Source organism: Larimichthys crocea, unplaced genomic scaffold, assembly GCF_000972845.2.
Source record: "Larimichthys crocea isolate SSNF unplaced genomic scaffold, L_crocea_2.0 scaffold448, whole genome shotgun sequence".
Taxonomy (NCBI): Eukaryota; Metazoa; Chordata; class Actinopteri; family Sciaenidae; genus Larimichthys; species Larimichthys crocea.
Genome location: NW_020855829.1, coordinates 38,328 through 58,062, shown reverse-complemented (window position 1 = coordinate 58,062; position 19,735 = coordinate 38,328). Strand labels below are relative to the sequence as shown.

Here is a 19,735-nt window from a genome sequence, read left to right as displayed (position 1 = left end):
TGTGGGATACATGCAGTGCACTATATAGTGGACACTAAACATTCGGACACCACTACAAAATGGCGTGGTCACTATATAGTGCACTACATAGTGGTTAGGGAGTGATTTCGGATACAGCCTCTGTATGACATCAGACTATCAACACTACATTTTTATTGTCGGCCATTTTATCCTTGTCTCTCACAAACACAAACACATAGATAGAGAGACAGACACACCACACACAGGCAGACAGACAGGCAGACGCACACGCACACGCACACACACACACACACACACACACAGGACACGTTTTTCAAAATAAGAGTCCCTTCAAAATAAGAGCCCAATAAAAAGGCAATGATGACACAGCTTGTTGTATTAATACTGAATTTTCTGAGCCGTGTCAGTAATAATGCATGGGGACGACAGGGCCAGTCAGTCAGAGAGAGAGAGAGAGAGAGAGAGAGAGAGAGAGATGGGGGGGGGGTCGCAGTTACACATAACGGTTCTCGTCTGTCGCTTAGCAACCACGTTGTTTGGCTGCTGGTCAACAGACAACTGTTGGCGGTAAAACAGTGTCAATAAATATTTCCACATTAGGAAAACACGTTATTTAAACAGCTGATAGGATCATTTGTGTTTGATTTTTAGTGTCCCATAACAATTTTTATGCGACAGCCGCCATCGTCCTCTTTTGTTCCCCATTCATGACGCGACGTCAGATGTGACGACGTAAACCGTGAGCCGTCGACCGAGCAGGCGGCTGGCCCTTTAAGGTTTCTGTAGCGGGGCTAGCCGATGTAGGACGAGCCGACCGAGCGTCTGCCTGCCTGCTCTTCCGCTGTCATCCCCATCATGGCCTCCACACAGCCGCCACCGACAGCACCGAGGATGAACCGACCAGCCAGCGGCCCTTCCCTTCCTGGAGCGGAGACGGACGTCAAGCCGAAGCAGAGGCACCGGTAGAGGCGAGCCGCGCCGGGGAGAACCGCCTCACATCCCATGCCACCCCGGTCTCCTCCATGCCTTCGCCTAAAACCAAGTACAGCTATTCGATAAAGAGGGGTGCGAACCCGGGCGGCTGCGGCGGCGGCGGCGGCGGCGGCGGCGGCAGAAACATGACAACGAACAGGGATTATTCTGTTAATCTGTCGGTGCAGCAAGTGCTGAGCCTTTGGGTGCAAGGCACGACGCTGCAGCACTTCACAGGTATGCGGAATGAATGCTATTTTCATGTGTTCAGCTGTTCACACATAAGACACTATCAGCTGCGTGGACTGCTGAATTGCGTCCATTTTAAAGCAGAATAAACCTTCAAATGTCATATTCCTCCTTACATGCTTAGTGAGCAAAAAGGGGCAGAGCTGTCCTCATAATACAGGGGCGTCTGTACCACCTAAGGCCCCCTCCAGCTAGTGAAAGCCGGCCGGACCACAATAGAAATGCCACTCCTCTGTCCACGCGTGCGGAGTCAGTGGATGGCATAAAAATAATCTCAACATGCGGCTAATTAATCTTTCTGATGCGTGCATACGCCTCGCCTGTGTAGTAAACGCAGAGCCACGGACAGGTTAGTGAGTTCCACATGAAATTAAAGAAGAATGTAGGAACAAGAAAGAAAAGCAGTGTGTGGGCATTTTATCTTCTTCTCTACAGGCAGGCTAAACTTCCTCAACAAGATCTTGATGCAAAAAAAAATGCTGGCCCATCTGTTCAAAATGTTTCCTTCAATGTCTCACTGCTAAGTGAAGGAGGAGCAAAGGTAGGACAATACAGGAACAACAGCCGTCACATAAACAGTAGATTCTAGACATTGTTGAATTCTTCCCTGCAGAGCAAGAGTGAAGCGGACATGTGGTCGGAGCTGAATTAGCACAGACCAATCTTATGAAATTCAGCTGACATCCTGTGTTGAGAAACACATCAAGGGAGAACATAAAAGAGGTAGTTTATGATGTTGACTCAGCAGGAAGCTGCATCGCATGTAGAAGTTTGCGGGAGCAGAGCTGCAGCAGCGAGTAGAAAGCGGTTAGGAGCTGACACCAGGATTTTGAAGAGCAGGGTGCATGAAACTGCCACCCGATCCCCCTTCATCGGGTGGCAGTTTCATGCACCGTGGGGGGGGGGGGGGGGGGGGGCACTCCAGTAGCAGATCTAAACTTTTTACATATGTCTTGCCCTTTCTTTGAGGCCCTGGGAGGTTGCTTTCCTCTTTATAATTTGTGTGCTTGCAGCAGTTTCACTACAGCAAAATCTAAAATGTTTGGTGTACGGTCTGCAAATATGGGTGGACAAGACGACATACAAGTAGTAACTAGTAGAGTTGCACGATACCCACGGTATACACGGTACCCAGCAGTGCCAAATCGTAACAGTTCCTACTATATTAGAAATTCTACACGACGGTACTACCGTGGATTACTATACTACTGGTGCCAGTCTCCCCTGCATAGCGGCCTCTGCTCTCCTCCCAGCAGTTCAACAATAAAGTTCATGGCATTCATTCTCTGTATGTGCTGGTTGTTTTACCTGAGCTAGGCCGCACAGTAATGTAAGCAGTCATACAGGGTTAGTAGATAAAGACAGATATTTGTCTCAGGAGTTTTAAATGCTCACCCTTAATCTGGCTGACAGCAGTTTTTGCTGTGTTTTGATTTTGGTAAAAGGATCAATTCAATAAATATGAAATAACTACATCATAATAGCGATTTGTACAAAGTTTGTCAGGTCCGTCGGCTTTACACAGGAACAACAAAATGAAGCAACATAGTGGAAATGATCTAACAAAACTTCAGCTTTGGAAACTGACTGCAAAGGCCCAGCCACCTTTTGTCTTAATCCAGGACTACAGGATTCACTGTGCACTGCTCATCAGTCAAGGCAGCTTTATTTGCCAGGTTAACACCCCACTTCTCTCTGTCTCCCTGGGACAAAGGGACAAATCCATCATTTTTCCTCGTGATGGATGAACATCCTGCAGAGCGCTTGCAGTCTTTCTACTTTGACTTGTTCATGTTCTGCAGCGGCCTGTTAGCTTGTGCAAAAAACCTGTAAAAAAACAATCCTGTGCTTTTTTAATGTTCACTGTTGACAGGTGAGCTGTAAAGCTGCCTTGCTGACAAAGACCTCGGTCTGTAGTTGTAGATTAGAAGAAGTCAATGCCATGCTCTGACTGTGTTTTTGCTGCTTGTATCTCTGAACGTGCCATAGCACATCTCTCACCTCAAAGATGTCTCTAGTTGTTCATTTAAATCTTGATCATAATTACATTGAGCTTGTGATGTTAAATGTAGATGTTAATAGACAGCATGGCACCCGATACTTGTTCTTAAATATTCTCAAATACTAATTTTTATATATTATCTACTAATAATTCATAGATATTTGAAATCTCACAATGTTTTGGCTTGTGGCTCTTCACAAAAAGATTTTTCTTTCTAAGTGGTTTTATATGAAAATATAACTTGAAAGGTATCTACAGTAGTAGCTACACCTGTCTGATGAATGTAGTGAAGTAAAAAGTACAAGCTTTCCCTCTGAACTGAGTCAAAGTTGTGCTCTTCACGGGACAGACATGACAGAGTTGGAGTTTGTGATGGCACCACATGCTCCTATGCCCATACCCAGCAACCGGGACCCCATAATGGATCCTAATGGAGCAGGGTGGGATGTCTGCTTGGTACTACATTTGTATAAGGTGACACCTTGCTTCCTCACTCATGTCTGAAGACTAACAAACAACAAACTGAGACAAACAACACTCATTCACACCTATGGACAATTTAGAGTCACCAATTAACCTGTTAATGTCATGTCTTCAGACTGTGGCAGGAAGCTGGAGTACCCGGAGAGAACCCACACAGACACAAGGAGAACATGTAAGCTCCATACAGAAAAGCCCCAGCTGAGGTTCAAACCAGGAACGTTCTTGCTGTGAGGCGACAGTGCTAACCACTGCACCACCATGTCGCCCTGGACTGACCAATAGATGACTAATACAATCACACACATTCTCTGTAAATCACAGAGCAACTGGAGGACATCAGAGCCAGAAAACATTTTTTTCACCAAAATCAGTCAAATAGTTGGTGGTATGATGCTAGTCTTGTAGTCATATCAAAGTATCCTAAATTGCCATCTGTTGTTTTGTTTCATATTGGCAGCAGTGAAACTAGACGCAAACAATGAAACTGTATACCTCTTTTTTTTATAGCTAAATTGGTTTCAGTAATATTAATGTTGGATGTTATTTAGCTGTAACTGGACTTGTAATTGCAGTCTGAACGACATGACGTAAGCCCTACGTAAGCTCCCCTCTCTCCTCACTTCCTCTGAGTCACTTTTTTTTTTTTAGCTTTATTTGACAGAGACAGCTTGAAGAGCAACAGGAAATGTGGGGAGAGAGATGGGGAACGACACGTGGGAAAGAGCCACAATTCGGATTTGACCCGCCGCGGCAAGGACTGAGCCTTTGTCAGTTGGGCGGATGCTCTACCAACTGAGCTAAACAACCCACCCCTCTGAGTCACTTTTAAACTATTGGGATTTTCTTGATGATGGCAGACCTCAATCGATTTCTGGGTTACTGGATGAAGGACGGAGGAGGGAGGATGGGAGGAAGCATAATAAGCTGAAAGTACCCACTCTTCTTCTGCTTCTCCCTGTATACATCTCTACAGTCCCAACGTCCCATCACTCCCGCCTCTCTCACTAGATGGACATTCATGGTTATACGACGACAGCAGTGCTTGCCCTGTGATTCAGCAGCCTGATCTAACAGTGTAACAGTAGGACAAAGAGCTGTTGTGCTGTCACGTCTCTCTCTGCCTGACTTGACAGCTGATTGGCAGATCAATAAGTAGATTCTTAGTTGACTGTGGGACAACTTGGTTAGTGGTTATGCACTGAAGTGCCCTCTCTGCCTTGACAAATACTTTGTGTCTTCAGATGTTTACACCACACAACAATGTTACATTTCCTGTTTATATCCTGTCATCCAAACTAAACAGACTTGGGCTGTTACACACACTTATCCTCACTGGACGCCCCCTTCCTCAGCTTATCTTTTTTCTTTTTGAATAATCCCTAAAGAATGAAAAAGAGAGGAATGAAGAAGGAAGAGAGGCTTGAACAGGGCTGGTCCAGCTAGTACTTTTCTTTTGAAATCAGTCATGAAGGCAGCACAGTCTGTGCCCTGTTGGGATGCCTCATTTGTTTTCTCAGCAATCACTACTGTGTTTGGAATTTGGTAATGTTGAATCATTCATGTCCAGTCCTGCTGAAGACGTTCACGGCAGTTGTGAGCTATTGTTTCAGGTGTGTAGCTCGTAGCAGCTTGACTGCAATCACAGTGGTTTAAAACATCTTACCTCAGGTTCATCACTAAATCAAATCAGTTTTTTTTTTGTATATTGCAAAGTCATAAAGTACATTTGCCTCAGAGGGCTTTACAATCTGTACAGGGAGTGACACCCTCTGTCCTTAGACCCTCGGTTCCAGTGAGGAAAAACCTTTAACAGGGAAAAAAGGTGGAAGAAACCACAGGAAGAGCCACAGAGGAGGGATCCCTCTCCCAGGACGGACAGACGTGCAATAGATGTCATGTGTACAGGACAAATCAACACAAACATACTGTACAATTACAATGAATGATAAAATGATTACAGTAGCAGTGGAACCTGTGATAGAGATAGAGAGACACAGATGCACAGCAGAAGCAAATCATCAACTAACTATAAACTGCAATGGAGATATGGTAGCAATAATGACAGTAATAATCTGTGTAGTGGACGTCGTGCAGGATCACAGCAGCAGCCACGATCCACGAGAACCTGCTGGACAAGAGAGCACAGAAACTCCGGGGAATAAGTTACTATGGTCGACTGCCTCTTCGATGAGCCCTGACATAGATTTTGGTGGCCGTAGTCTGAATTCCCTCACAGACGTGTGCATCATGATCTGTAGTGACAATATTCTCTCAAACAAGGGTCATTATGTTGAAGCCTTAAAATGCATCAGGAAATCAGCCTGTGGTTTATATCTCTCTGAATGTGCACAGAAAGCATGTTGTATCTTTATCTATGGAGGATGGAATATACATCTTATTTTTCACTGTAATGAAAATCCTCAGGGATCGATCATTTTCACTCCATCTTCACTTAAAGGCTGAGAGACAGACTAAATAGAAGCAGCAGAGGCCAGGATATCCTAACTTTTAGTCCCTAGTATGGGTCAGGCTCCAACAGCAAATTGGGTCCTACGTTTCCCATAATGCTGATCAGATCTGTGCTGTGTTTTGTCTCCCCATTAGAGATGTGGTACTGGGTGTTCCTGTGGTGTCTCTTCTCCTCGCTCTTTGTCCACGGGGCGGTGGGGCTGCTTATGTTGGTCATGCTGCAGCGCCACAAGAGGGGCCGCCTCATCACCTTGGTGCTGGTCAGTGTTGGTTTCCTGGCCTCCCTCTCCGGAGGCGTCATCACCAGTAAGTCCAATTATTCTACATTTGTTAATCTTTGATTGAGAGAGAGAGTACTTTGGTAGAGCGAGCACCGGCCTCAATAAAGCTGTTATTAATCAGCAAAATAAAAAGTTATTTCCTGATTGTTTCACAGCAGTTACATTTAGCATGTATCCCCCACCACCGGTTGCCAGTTTGCCTGTCCCTGTCTGAACGTGGCCTCAGTGTGTGATCACAGGGTGTGTAAACAGACAAACCGTACTCGAGATGGGTCTTTGTCTTGAGACCGGTCTCGACCAAATTTTTGTTGTTGGTTTTGGTGTTGGACAAAGAGGACTCTGGATTTTAGTTCAAGACCACAACTGTGGCATGTTACCAGTGTTTCCCATTAATCAATTAATAATGTCTAACTTTAATGTCCACACTTTCATAATTAACTGACAATACTTCAGACAGAACGCAAGTTTCACTTTTGCTTACTCCTGATTGGAGGACCGAGTATTAACCAAACCACAGTATACGTTATTACATATCTGAAAATGTACAAAAGGAAATCTGTGCGACTTACTGAGAAGGCTGGGAGGTGTGGCTATGAATATTAGCTTCATGTTAGCTAAGATGACTATATACTGTCTGGTCATGGTCTTGACTACACACTGTCACCTGTACACCATCCAGGCTTCAAGTCAAAGTGTGGCAGGACAGAGCAAAGACAACAAGCTGAGCCGAGCAGAAGTGAAGGACAGGTCAGAGTTCAGCCTTAAAAACCTTCAAATAAAAAAATAATTTTTCGTCTTTTAAGACTTAAACAGGTGTTGGTGTATGTTGATCAGATTTGATTGAACAGAACACATTTTGATTTCTTAATCCAGGTGAAATGGCCTTAAAAATGTCCTGATCCTCAGGCAGGTTCTAAGAATCTGAAGGAGCACCTTTATTCTCATTTCTCAACATATGTATGGATGTTTATTGGTGATTTACAACAGACATAGTGATTATCCCCTCAGGAAGTGTAAGTCACAGCAAATCGAAAGATCAGTCATGATCAGTCATGTTTGTGTGTTCACATTTGACTCCAAGAATGAGTCTGTTGTTTTATTTCAATGTTTTAAGATTTTAAAGTATGTTTCTAACCTCCATGTGGTGTGTGTTGATGAATCAGACAAACTGCTACTACTACTACTTTCAGGAAGGTGTGCCCTACAGTCTGAAAGGCCCCAATCTAATGGCTAATATCGGTTTATAGCAAGTTGTTCAAAATTGCATTTAGTTGACTGAATGTACTGTATGTGTGTAGCCAAGTTGATTAAAAATGCTAAGAAAAGAAAATGTAATGAATTTGAGATATAAGTGATAGATTTGAAATACTCCTAAATCCTGACTGGTAAACAGAAATACAGAAAGTTTCCACCAACTGCAAACCAGAAATCTGTCAGATCTTCTCATCTCATCTGCTCATGGAAGATTTCTTAAAGTGTAGATTTCTGCTTTGGTTCTGGGATTAGACATTCATAAAAAGTTCCTCTGTGGCTGTCTGTTTCCATGACAATGGCCCAAACAACATATTGTCAGGATGAGCATGGCAGACTCTTGTAGGAAATCAACACAGAATGTGGCTGTACACTGAAGAATGTCCCTACAAGCTGCGTGGAGCCACACATGAGAACGCACCACCATCTTTTGATAAATTCACACAGAAACAATGTTTGTGCAGAATATGTTCCACTGATAGATGAAAAAGATGACGAGGGATGTGTTTGTTCTCAGTGAACACTGTGGTCGCGGTAACAGGCTGTGACAGACAGCTGTGTTTGTGCTGTCTGGTGATGTGTGTGTTTTTTCTACGTCAGGCGCAGCAGTGGCAGGGGTGTACCGCGTGGCAGGAAAGGACATGGCACCACTGGAGGCTCTGGTGTTCGGTGTGGGTCAGACCACCCTCTCTGTCATCATATCCTTTTCACGCATCCTGGCTACTCTGTGAAGTGAAACCCACGCCAGTTGCTGAGACGAGGGCAAATGAAGAGACTTTTGGGTTCTCGTCATGGTCAGGTTTGTGGAAAGAGAGGAGAAATTTCTCCGGACCTTTAAGCATGGTTGCAGGAGAGACCTCTCTGCTTTGTTACTGCCACAATTACACTGCAATTTAGAGAGAACTCCATGCAGTTCAATTGTCTTCGTGTCAGAGAGCACCAACCCTAATCTTCTGGACTTGAAAGCCATGCTTAGGATGTTTCCAGAGTTACATCACTTCTTTGTGCCAACAACCTTCTCTGGGACTTTCAGATGCCTTTGCGCCCACTGACTCTTGAAGGCTTTCTGTTGCATTTGTCGGAGGAAAAACCCTCTTTTTTTTAAAACCGTAGGGTGACAACCTGTAATGATTGCCTCTGGTGATCAACGTGAGTACAAATGTTGAGCAATGGGGGTGTTTTAGAGAGTGACAACCCAACAGTGTTCAACAGCAAAAAAACATTTTCTTCAGTGTTGAATATCAGCTGACGTTCAAGTACAGATGATCATTCCTGTTGCTTAAAAGATGCACCATCCAACTCACAAGCTTTGAATTATGCACATTGTAAATGTTGGAGATGCTCTTTGCCGCAGAGGTGTGAAATCAGTAGACATGGAAGAGAAAACCAGCATCAGCACTTCATTTGGTTTGTCTTGTTGAAATATTGTTACATTGAGTGCCAATGAGAACTCAGACCTGGGAAATATGCGCATTGCACTTTTGTACTAAAAGTTAAATGAGAAGACTCCACTCTCATGTCTGTCTGGTAAATATATGAAGCTACAGGGGAAACAGCTAGCCTGTCTCTGCCTACCAGCAGCTCTAATGCTAAGACATTAACTACTATAGTCCAAAAACGACGGTTTCACAGGGAGGTTATGTGCTTGTGGAGTCGAGAGCAGTTGATTCTAGCTATGTAATAATTGGCCACCTCCCTGTAATACATTCAGTTGTTGTTTTAACTCTTCATGTTAAACATACTACATATAACATGTGAATCAATGAGCTTTAGAGGTGCTGGTAGGTGGATTTTGTTACCTTTGGACAGAGCCATGCTAGCTGTTTATCTGTTTTCAGTCTAACTGTCTGCTTGTTCTAGCTACATGTTTGCCATGCAGACATCAGAATCCTCCTTACCCCTTAAAAGAGGTAAGGAGCTGGACGAGCCCTCAGTATTGCAGAGGGGTTCAATTTGCATTGAACAGCTTTGATTCAGGTCTGGTTAGCCTAAGATTAGGATCAGGTTAAAGGTCATCAGGTCATATAAAGGGTTGTTTTGCTGCTTGAGATAGACATATTTTCAGACTAACTTTATCGTGTCTGTGAGTCTGTTTGCAGATTTTCTGGCCCACCGTAGTATTACTAACAACTACGGCATCATTGGAAAGCCTTCCCTCCCTGAAGAAGGTCAGACAGATTGTGCTGTGGCTCCCTCTTTTCCTTGTTTTCTTTATTAACCCATGTTCCTTAAGTTTAACTTTGCATTTTGCACTGAAATGAATCTGCCTTGTTTTAGCACAGTGTTTGATGAAAATACTCCAGTGTGACACCTGTCCAGTATCCACAGTTCACAGAAATCACAGAAGAAGAAAACGCAAAAATCAGTGATAAATGACACTGGTGAACGAACTGTAAAAGATGATCTATGAACAAATGTGCTTGAAGCTACTGTATTTAGTCCAGCTGGTTTGTCATGTTGATGCATTAGTTGAAGTTCCTCAGAATGAAACAATACACTGATCTTATTTTAGCTTGAAGCTCTGGGCCCTTTAGTCAAACATATTCTCTTGTGCACAGTGCTTAACCAGGGTGAGGGCAGTTAGGTTGTAATGCCAAAGTGTCGCTCACATGCTAGCTTTATTTACCACGTTTGTCTCATTTCATTTTATATTAATTTATTTGTTGTATTCAGTTCTAGAAACTTTGCACATTGGCTCGGGTATCAAACAGCTCCCAGACGTGGCACAACTCTACCAAACCACAGCAGAAATGAATTAGACAAAAATAATAGATGTGTGTCTGCCATGTGCTTTTGAAAGCTCTGAAAGGTAAACACCATGTATTCTTTGGAGTTATGTAATTGACATAACTCAGCTTCAGTACTAGCTTAGCACACAAGATGGTGATATTGCACAGAAATTAAGTGATTCTGGTTTTTAAAATGATGAAGTGTGATGAGTTTTTTGAAACAGACATTTGGAGGAATAAAAGTTTTTTTATCCTAATTTTCTCCCAAAATGAAAAGTGTCAAATTAGAGAGAAATCATCTCCCCCTTTTAATCTTGTGAACGCTCTGCTCCGCACATTGCCCGTAATAACTGTTTAGCTGAACTTCAGGGACCAAATGTGAGCCGCTGTCGATGACTCACCTGCTGTCATAGAAATGATATCTCTGTGAAGCTGTTTGTGGGGCAGTTTCTGCATGTTTGTGTGTATGTATGGTTCATAAGAGACATGTGAGTGTTATTGCTATATTCTGTGTTGATCTGTGTGGTTGTGCATGTGAGTAGTGTCACAGGATGTTAATTTCTTTTCTGTGCTTAGAGGGGTTTGTTTCCCGTTCTTTAATGGACCCAGAAAGTGTCAGAAAGCGTGAGGACCTGATTGTAGTGAGACACTGTGTTCACTGAGCAGTGTCTTACATAATGTGTTGGAAACCTTTTTATTTGATGTGTGAAGAGACTTCTGCCGATGAAACTGCAAGAACTGTCAGACTGGACTGAAGATGATAGATGAGTGCACTTAATGTACACCCTGAGCTGTACATAGCTATAGTGTACAAGTGTAACCAACAGCTGATATGAACAAACTAACCACTGGATAGTAGTTTGATATTCACACAGTCGGAGGATTTACACCTAGTGCCATGATCACTCGTGATAAATATTGTTTTTCTTTCCAATCCAGGTTCTGTGATTCAGCCGCTGTCTGTGGCTGTGTGACCGTGTGTGTGTACTGCAATATCTAAGGAGACACCCAGCAACTAAATATCCTCTCTAGACTTTAAAAATGCCATCGAACTGCACTGAGACACCCAGCTCAATAATCGTGTTTCTTTCATAGGCTTAGAACTAAAGCTTTCCCCTCAGTCTCCTGTCGTCCAAATGCCACATATTCCCCCTGGACACAGACTGTACCTGCTGCAATTGCATGTGCAGTGCAGATAAGGTGTGAATGGACTATACGGACAATCCAACAAGAGACAGTGTTGTACAAAACCCAAAGTGGCACTTGTAGATAATGTACAATATATTCTTTTTTAATTTTGTACCAGCTAAACTGCTGATATTTATAACTATTGCCTATTTATGTACAAATTGTTCTCTGTACATACTCAACAGTCAGTTGAAATAAAATCTTTTGCAGTATAAACAATATAAAAGGATTGCTCTCTCCATTCATTACTGTCTTCATAGATGTGTATGGATCTGTAGATTCATCTTATAATGCAGCAGCAGTGGCTGTATTCTCATTTACAGAATCATTGGTGATAACGTGGGTCACTTTTCCCTCGTCATCCATGTGCTGTTGTCCTCCTCTGTGCCTTTGTAGTTGACCATCATTCTTCTTTCAGATCATTTTTGGATAAGCTGCAGTAAATCATCTCTTTAAAGGCTAAAAAATCTTCTGTGGAGTCCAATCTTGAAAGTGAGGAATTTATTTTGCAGAGCTGGTAACAGCTCCGGAGCATTTGTTCAAAAGTATTGAAAGGTGTTAAATGAACATATCGAAGTATATTTACTCAACTATTGTACTTAGAAAGATAGTTCTGATTTTAAATGGGGTTGTATGAAGTACTTCTACATAGTGCAGACAGCAGTCAGTGTGCTCCCAGTTTTGAGTAGCAAACAGAAGTCACATCATTAAAATAGAGCAAAGCACTGTTGTGGACAAGGTCAGCAGAAAAACCTGTTTTAAATGGCTCATTTTAAGCTTTAACTCACCATCAGTCAGCCCTTCATCTTGGTGCTACACTGTCTCATTTGTAAAATTTACATATTTCTACAGTGAAGCGTGACTGAGCTGCACACGGCATATTACCCTCACTCAAATGAATAGGAAAGTCGGATCCTGTCTGAATCCAGCCTCATGCTGCAGACCTGGTGAGAATATGCTTACTATAGTGTATACTTTATAAAATGGCTAAAACATGTGTTTCTGCTGATCCTTCCAAAGCAGTGCTTTGGTCTACATCGGTGTCAGGACTTTTAGCTGCTTCTCCAAACTGGGGTCATGCTGACCATCAAATTTTTTTCTTTTTGATTTTGATGAGAGTGTGCAGCTGTTGGCTGCACTTGGTTTGAGGTCGGTTTCAATCAGGAAAAAAATGGTGGCCTGTCTAGTCTTAAAAGTTCTTTGAAGCCGTAAGAACGCAGTTAGCAGTAACTAAAATGTGAAAATATTTGAGGAGAGAAATAGTTAATGCAGTTACAGAATCTGGATTGATATTTGATCACGGCCTAGTCTGACACTTTGATCAGTTTCATAATCCAGGTAAAACTAGAGACTGAGATGCATGAGGTAAATGTTTACTGATGTAATAAATAATAAGTCATTATTTTCCATAAGTCTCGATGCAATCAGAGTCCCCCCTGTGCAGGCCATGTTAATTAACACTAAACACGAGTCCAGATGAGGCTGATGGGAATGCCATTAGTATTGCAGGTGTTTCTAAAACAAAGTTATTACAATTCATCTACACTCTGCTGTACTCAGAAACTAAATTCACAGCCTCATGGTGGTGCTACAGAAATAAATCAGGAGATCATCAAACATTTAGTGTTTCTATACAAAATGATGTGGTAATACACACAATAATTGTTCACATATTTCAGTCTGGACCAAAAAAGTAAAAAACCAACTGACAGATTGTCATCTTTTGAGCCATAATACATAGCATAGCATAGCTCAAAGTGATCTAAAAGTGTGAACTCTGAAGGCCTGTGATTAACATTAACTCTGACATTGTGTTTATTTTAGAGTAACTTAACAGTGAAGTCATTGCCTCAGAAATTGTCATTGTTCTTGTGATTTAATAGGTCATTAATCCAAAATCTAATCTGTACATCATTATTCAATGTGTCTCTGTTTCTATTGTCCTCTGGGTCACAAGCATCATCTCCATTCGGGTCTTGTCTCCTGGTGGCACCGGGGCAGACGGAGATCATCAAAGAGGAGGCCACGACATTGCACCAGACCTCCTGGCAGAGCTGTAAGCCACTGAAGCACTTTACTTTGCTGTACATGCTCTGCTGCAGCAACCGTTTTTAGAAAAAGCTAAATGTGTGTTTTGTCTGCACTGGGCGTGAGGAAGTTGGCTGTTTTCATTTGGTGGTATGACACCCAAAAAAAAGCTTCCAGTACGTGATGCATCATCATTGTAATGACAGGGGCAGACTCCATGACTGAACAAAATACAATTGAGATTCAGACACACACAATGCTTATTCTCATATCTGATTTGACATTTTGTTGCTATTCCAGCTGTGTGATGTGCTTTCCTCCCTGTTTGAAAGGCTTTGACCACCAGATACAAGGATCAAGGCTTTCTTTGAAAATCTCAGCACAGCCTGTTGTTCATGCTGAATGTAATGTGTTTATAATTCTGTGGAGGAGGAGGAGAAGGAGGAGGAGGTGGAGGAGGGGACAATGAATAACTGTGATGGAATTTAATCAGCATGCTTGTGTATTTAAAAGGACAAAGGTCCTGAGTTGTTATCACCTTGTTTTTTGTTATTTTATTCTTTAATGGCAGAGAACAGAGTCTGTGACTCCTGTTTCCACTCATCAGCAGCGGCATGTGGACGGTACTTTCATAACCAATATGAGAGAAAGGGTGAGCAGAGCTGATAAGAGGTCAGTAGATGCAGGAAGTGTTTCATAAGAAGCCAGGGATGTGGAGGAATGTGGCTTTGGTATAAGCCACGTTCCCAAAAGACAGTAATATTTATGCTCTTAAATGACCTTAAATCACTGCATCAATGCATGTGTGTGTGTGTGGTCATCCACACCAAAATAAAATGTTGGTATTTTTCACTCAGTTTGTTTACAGTCTGACATCTATGGTCCCTTTTTAAAGCATGAAATGCAACTCCTGCATGAAAATGTGAAAGGGGCAAGTAGCACGAGCTACTTCAAGCAGTACTGTACAAAACAACACCTCTCTCTGTAATATCTGTTTCGTCGGTTGAATTAGAAGCATGGTATTTACGTAACAGTAAGTAACAAATGTTTGTTATTACTGCAGTTAAGAGTAAACAATGTTTTGTATGTATTTTAATCATTATTTGAAATGATTATTTGGAAACCTTTAGGAGCCCAATGGACTGCATTTTGATTCTCAAAACACATGCAAAGTGCATGCATGCCCCATAGTCATAAAAGCATAATAAGTAATAAATGCAAATGGGTAGGTTTGTTAGTAGTGGGCTAACTAAGCAGCTAGCCTGCATAAGAGGATTCCTGTGTGCATAAAACAGCTAATCCAGGAGTCTTTTTTCTGTGTGCACCCATGGACAAGGCAAGCTCTGCTAAATGATTCATGTCAAAGTTTAACATTCACAGTCCTCCATGATTTTTACATTGATTAATGTCACTGATGACACTTCACACCTGTAAAGTCAAGGTCAGAGTGACATTAGAAGCTCAGCCAATGAAAATGTACTTTTAGTGGAAAAGTTGTTGTTGCACAATTTGAATTTGTTGTTTCATTTATTGGTTATGAGGCTGTTATGAGCCATTAGATTACTTCTGAGCCACTACCATCAGTAGAAGTATTTGTAACTGTACTTCATTCTGGATCGTCATTGGTGGGTCAAAGGTGAATGTGGGCGGTACTAATAGATTCTCCTCACTCTGATGACAGGTGTCAATCATCCACACTCTGTGTTGTTTTAGCCTTAGTAGCACCGTTAGCTGCTACCTGCTGCTTCATATTCTTTTAATACTACTTGTTTCAAACATCGCGTCGTCTTAAAACTCGAAGTCTTCTTTCCTCCTCCTTAAATTGTTTTTTTAAGTGAATATTATTTTAACAAAAATGTGTTTAAATGTATTTAAATCTGTTTAAAAACACACAAAGATGTTAAAATGTGTTTAAAAAAAAAAAGATTTAAAAAAAAAAAGATGTTAAAAACATACACAAAGATTGTGTTTAAAAAAAATATTTGAGCACATTCACAAATAAAGATATTTAAAATGTTTTTACAAATATGTTTAAAAAAGATGTGAATGACATGATGTCCATACTTAAGTGGTTATTGTTTCTTTCCGATAAATAGTATTGTCTTGTGCAGGCCATACAACTGAGAATGCAAACTATGAATCAGATGGGATTTAGGATTTGCCATGTCTAGCAAGTCACCCTAAAATTGACTAGAATGCAGGAAACTGCATCTAAGAAATACAAAATTTTCGAGGGGAGGACCCCCAGACCCCCCACTGGAAAATATGTCACATAAATGAAAAATTTAACCATCCCCCCGGTTTCATTTTACAACTCGACTACTGGTTACAATGTACTGAAACAAGTACTTTGAGTTAACGTGCAAGCGCTGAATGAAGTTGAACTGTCAGTTTAAGTGTAAGCAGTGAGCTTGCAGTGAGTGCAGCTTCAGAGATGAACCACTAAAAGCAAATTAAGAAAATGATTAAACTAGTTCAAATGTAAAATAACACAGGTGAGTTTTGTTGGTTCTTAAAACAAGTAATCAGATTACAATTCATTACAGTCACAATTAATGAAAAAAAACTTCCTCTTCCTAAAATAGATTTTTACCGTCTGACCGATATTAAATGATGATAAAGAGAAAAAAACTACCCTTTTCTTTGCCTTCATTGTTCTGCAGTGTCTTCATTGGTAAGAACAATATAGGATCCCCTGCTGGGTTCCTCCTTCATCCATGATTACTTTCTGATGAGGGACTATTGTCTCCATCAACAGTGGTCGCGTCTGAGGGACAGTGTGACAAACATCAGCAAACACTCTTGGTTGTCTGGCTCTGTCTCCAACAGCAGACAGGAAGGATTGTGAAATTTGAACAGAAATCCAGGAAACCTTATAAACTTTGAAAAATGAGGGCAGGATGTTTACATTCATTTTCTAAGAATAGCCCTGTGATGCATATTTGTTCTTATACACACAAGCAAATCAAAACAAATAGACTGATTTTACTATTGTGTTCTATTCTATTTAGCTCCCTGATTTGAAGCTATAGTAGCAGCATGGCTCCAGTATAGGAAGTCTGTCAGTCCACTGGTTCAAACTGAAAATATTACAACTATCAGATGGTTTGGGATGAAATCCAATACTACAAATGACAAAATGTGACATTTTAGAAGCACCTGCCTTTTACATCGGCATCAAACAACCTACACTTTTATCTATGGTTTGTCATCACAATGAGCTTCATGGCCTCACAAAGCTGCTAGCATGACTCATTTTTTAGCCATGTTAAACAAAATCTTGAAAAAAGAGACCTGCAATGAAAATTCACAGTACTGTGTCTAGAACAATGCATGGACTTGGACAGCTGTGTCTTTCAAAGCTGCACAGCAACTGTTATTCTCCATAAATACCACAAGAGAGCAGCATCACACCCCTCACTGTGTGGCTGCTGGCTGTCCAGCTTCAACTTAAATCACCACCTGGGATCTCCACAGTGATTCATCCTCCGAACTGTTGGGACTTACGAGTGATGAGCTCTCTGACTCAGCCGTAAGGGATCATCACTGCCTGGATCAAATATCGACTGATCCCTGTAAATTGGCATTAGCCCTGTATTGTAGTACACTGGGAGTGATGACCTGCTCCCAGCTCTGTACCATCTTCCAGTACTTTGGAAGAACTGGAAAAATAAACAGAGAGAATGGTTTGCAGAAGATGTATTGTTTAATTCATTCAACATTTATCTAGACAAAACTGACTGACAGTTGCACCCATCCCAGCTGTGAGTACCATGCAAGTTATAGTTACAACAGTTGACTGACATGTAATTATATTAAATCAAATAAATTTTTTTGTATATCCCAAAAGTCACAAAGTACATTTGCCTCTGAGGACTTTACAATCTGTACAGGGAGTGACACCCTCTGTCCTTAGACCCTCGGTTCGAGTGAGGAAAAACTTGCCCACAAAAACCCTTTAACAGGGAAAAAAGGTGGAAGAAACCTCAGGAAGAGCCACAGAGGAGGGATCCCTCTCCCAGGACGGACAGATGTGGAATAGATGTCACGTGTACAGAACAAATCTACACAAACATATTGTACAATTACAATGAGTGATAAAATGACAATGAATTACAATGAATGATAAAATGATTACAGTAGCAGTGGAACCTGTGATAGAGATAGAGAGACACAGATGCACAGCAGCAGCAAATCATAAACTAACTATAAACTGTAATGGAGATATGGTAGCAATAATGACAGTAGTAATATGTGTAGTGGACGTTGTGCAGGATCACAGCAGCAGCCACGATCCACGAGAACCTGCTGGACGAGAGAGCACAGAAACTCCAGGGAAGAAGTTTAGTTAGTAACATGCATTAACATGCATTAATGAGACATGTATGTTTACAGATTTTGAGAGACAGAGAGAGAGAGTTTTCTGTTTTCAGAGTCTCAGATTCAGACAGTCAAGGCAGACAGGACACTCCAATGATTTAAAGACCAGCAGAGTAATACACAACTAGAAAATTTCTAAAGAAATTTTGAGTGTGCCTGACTCTGGCCCCGTCGCCCCCATACATTATTACTGACACTTCTCAGTAAATTCAGTATTAATACAACAAGCTGTGTCATCATTGCCTTTTTACTGGGCTCTTATTTTGAAGGGACTCTTATTTTGAAAAACTTGTCCTGTGTGTGTGTGTGTGTGTGTGGGTGCGTGCATGTGTGCTTGTTCTGTCTGTGTGTGTGTGTGTGTGTGGGTGCGTGCATGTGTGCTTGTTCTGTCTGTGTGTGTGTGTGTGTGTGGGTGCGTGCATGTGTGCTTGTTCTGTCTGTGTGTGTGTGTGTGTGTGTGTGTGTGTGTGTGCGTCTGCCTGTCTGTCTGCCTGTGTGTGGTGTGTCTGTCTCTCTATTTATATGTCTGTGTTTGTGTCTGCGAGAGACAAGGATAAAATGGCCGACATTAAAAATGTAGTCTTGATAGTCTGATATCATACACAGACTTCAAAACAGTTAGTCAAAGGCAGACTTGAGGTTGCCAAGCAACCAGGGTGAGCTGCACTGTCTGTCCCCCTGAGATGCACAGTATATGTCTGAATGATCCCCCTCGAAGGTGGCCAAAAACAACCTATAAGGTATGCCTCAAACCAAAATCCAAAATAACCAGGAGAATAATCATCTCGTGGACCATGTTCTTGCCAAGTTTCAGGCGAAAATTGTATAAACTTTGGCCTTAGGAGTCAGAGAAAGCACAGGTGCTGCCTCCTCCTTCTGGAAAGATCTCTCCTCAAAATAACATGTAAGTGAATGAGGCTGTAGAGGGGAGTACTCAATCAATTAGCGCATAGCGAGCCAAAACGATAACAGAGATAACTTCAACAGTGTTTTCACTGTGACTGCCTCGAATTTTCCTATGTTTCTATGCATAAATGATGTCTGTAGCTGTGCATTTGAGGCCACAATCACAGTTTAAAAATGTATTTTTTGACGACTTTTTCTCTCCCTCTCCACTCTAGCGATGACATCACTCACTCTAGCTCTCCAAAGTTCTCACAATACACACCCATTCATTTTTTGGCGTGGTTTTTGGCGATTTTTGGCAAAACCGTTTGCCGACACTCTTAGAAAAGTCATAGCACACATGTCCAGTTAGCATGTTATCCTTAGCATGTTAACGTTGATGCGCTAGCAATTAACATTAGCATGTTAACATTACCATGTTATCCTTAGCATGTTAGCGCTGATGCGCTAGCAGTTAGCATTACCTGTTAACATTAGCATGTCAACGCTGATGCACTAGAAGTTATCATTAGCATTTTAACATTAGAATGTTAACGTTAGCATTTTAACGCTGATGTGCTAGCAGTTAACATTCAGCATGTCAACATTAGCATGTCAACATTAGCATGTTAGCATTAGCATGTTAACACTGATGCGCTAGCAATTACTATTAGCATGTTAACATTAGCATTTCAGCATTAGCAATTCACATAGCATGTTAGCATTACCATGTTAGCATTTGCATGTTATCATTAGCATGTTAGCACTGATGCGCAAGCAATTAACATTAGCATGTTACCATTTGCATGTTAGCATTAACATGTTAACATTAGCAT

The 19,735-nt window shown here is 41.6% G+C and overlaps 1 protein-coding gene across 7 annotated transcripts; it reads left to right on the top strand.

Annotated features, from left to right (window-relative positions):
- The first annotated feature begins 500 nt into the window (after positions 1-500).
- On the top strand, positions 501-14,486 carry tmem170b (transmembrane protein 170B). 7 transcript variants are annotated; one of them, XR_003461975.1, is made up of 5 exons: positions 501-1,191; positions 6,293-6,463; positions 8,290-8,488; positions 9,789-9,857; positions 11,358-14,486. XR_003461975.1 is itself a non-coding variant. In XM_010755872.3 (3 exons), the coding sequence occupies exons 1-3, from the start codon at positions 1,005-1,007 to the stop codon at positions 8,418-8,420; spliced, it is 489 nt and encodes a 162-aa protein (XP_010754174.2). In that variant the 5' UTR covers positions 502-1,004; the 3' UTR covers positions 8,421-14,486. The 7 variants fall into 7 exon arrangements, 1 of the variants encoding a protein (XP_010754174.2); XR_003461973.1 differs by having other exon boundaries at positions 502-1,191; positions 8,290-8,838; XR_797727.3 differs by lacking the exon at positions 9,789-9,857.
- The last annotated feature ends 5,249 nt before the right edge of the window (positions 14,487-19,735 follow it).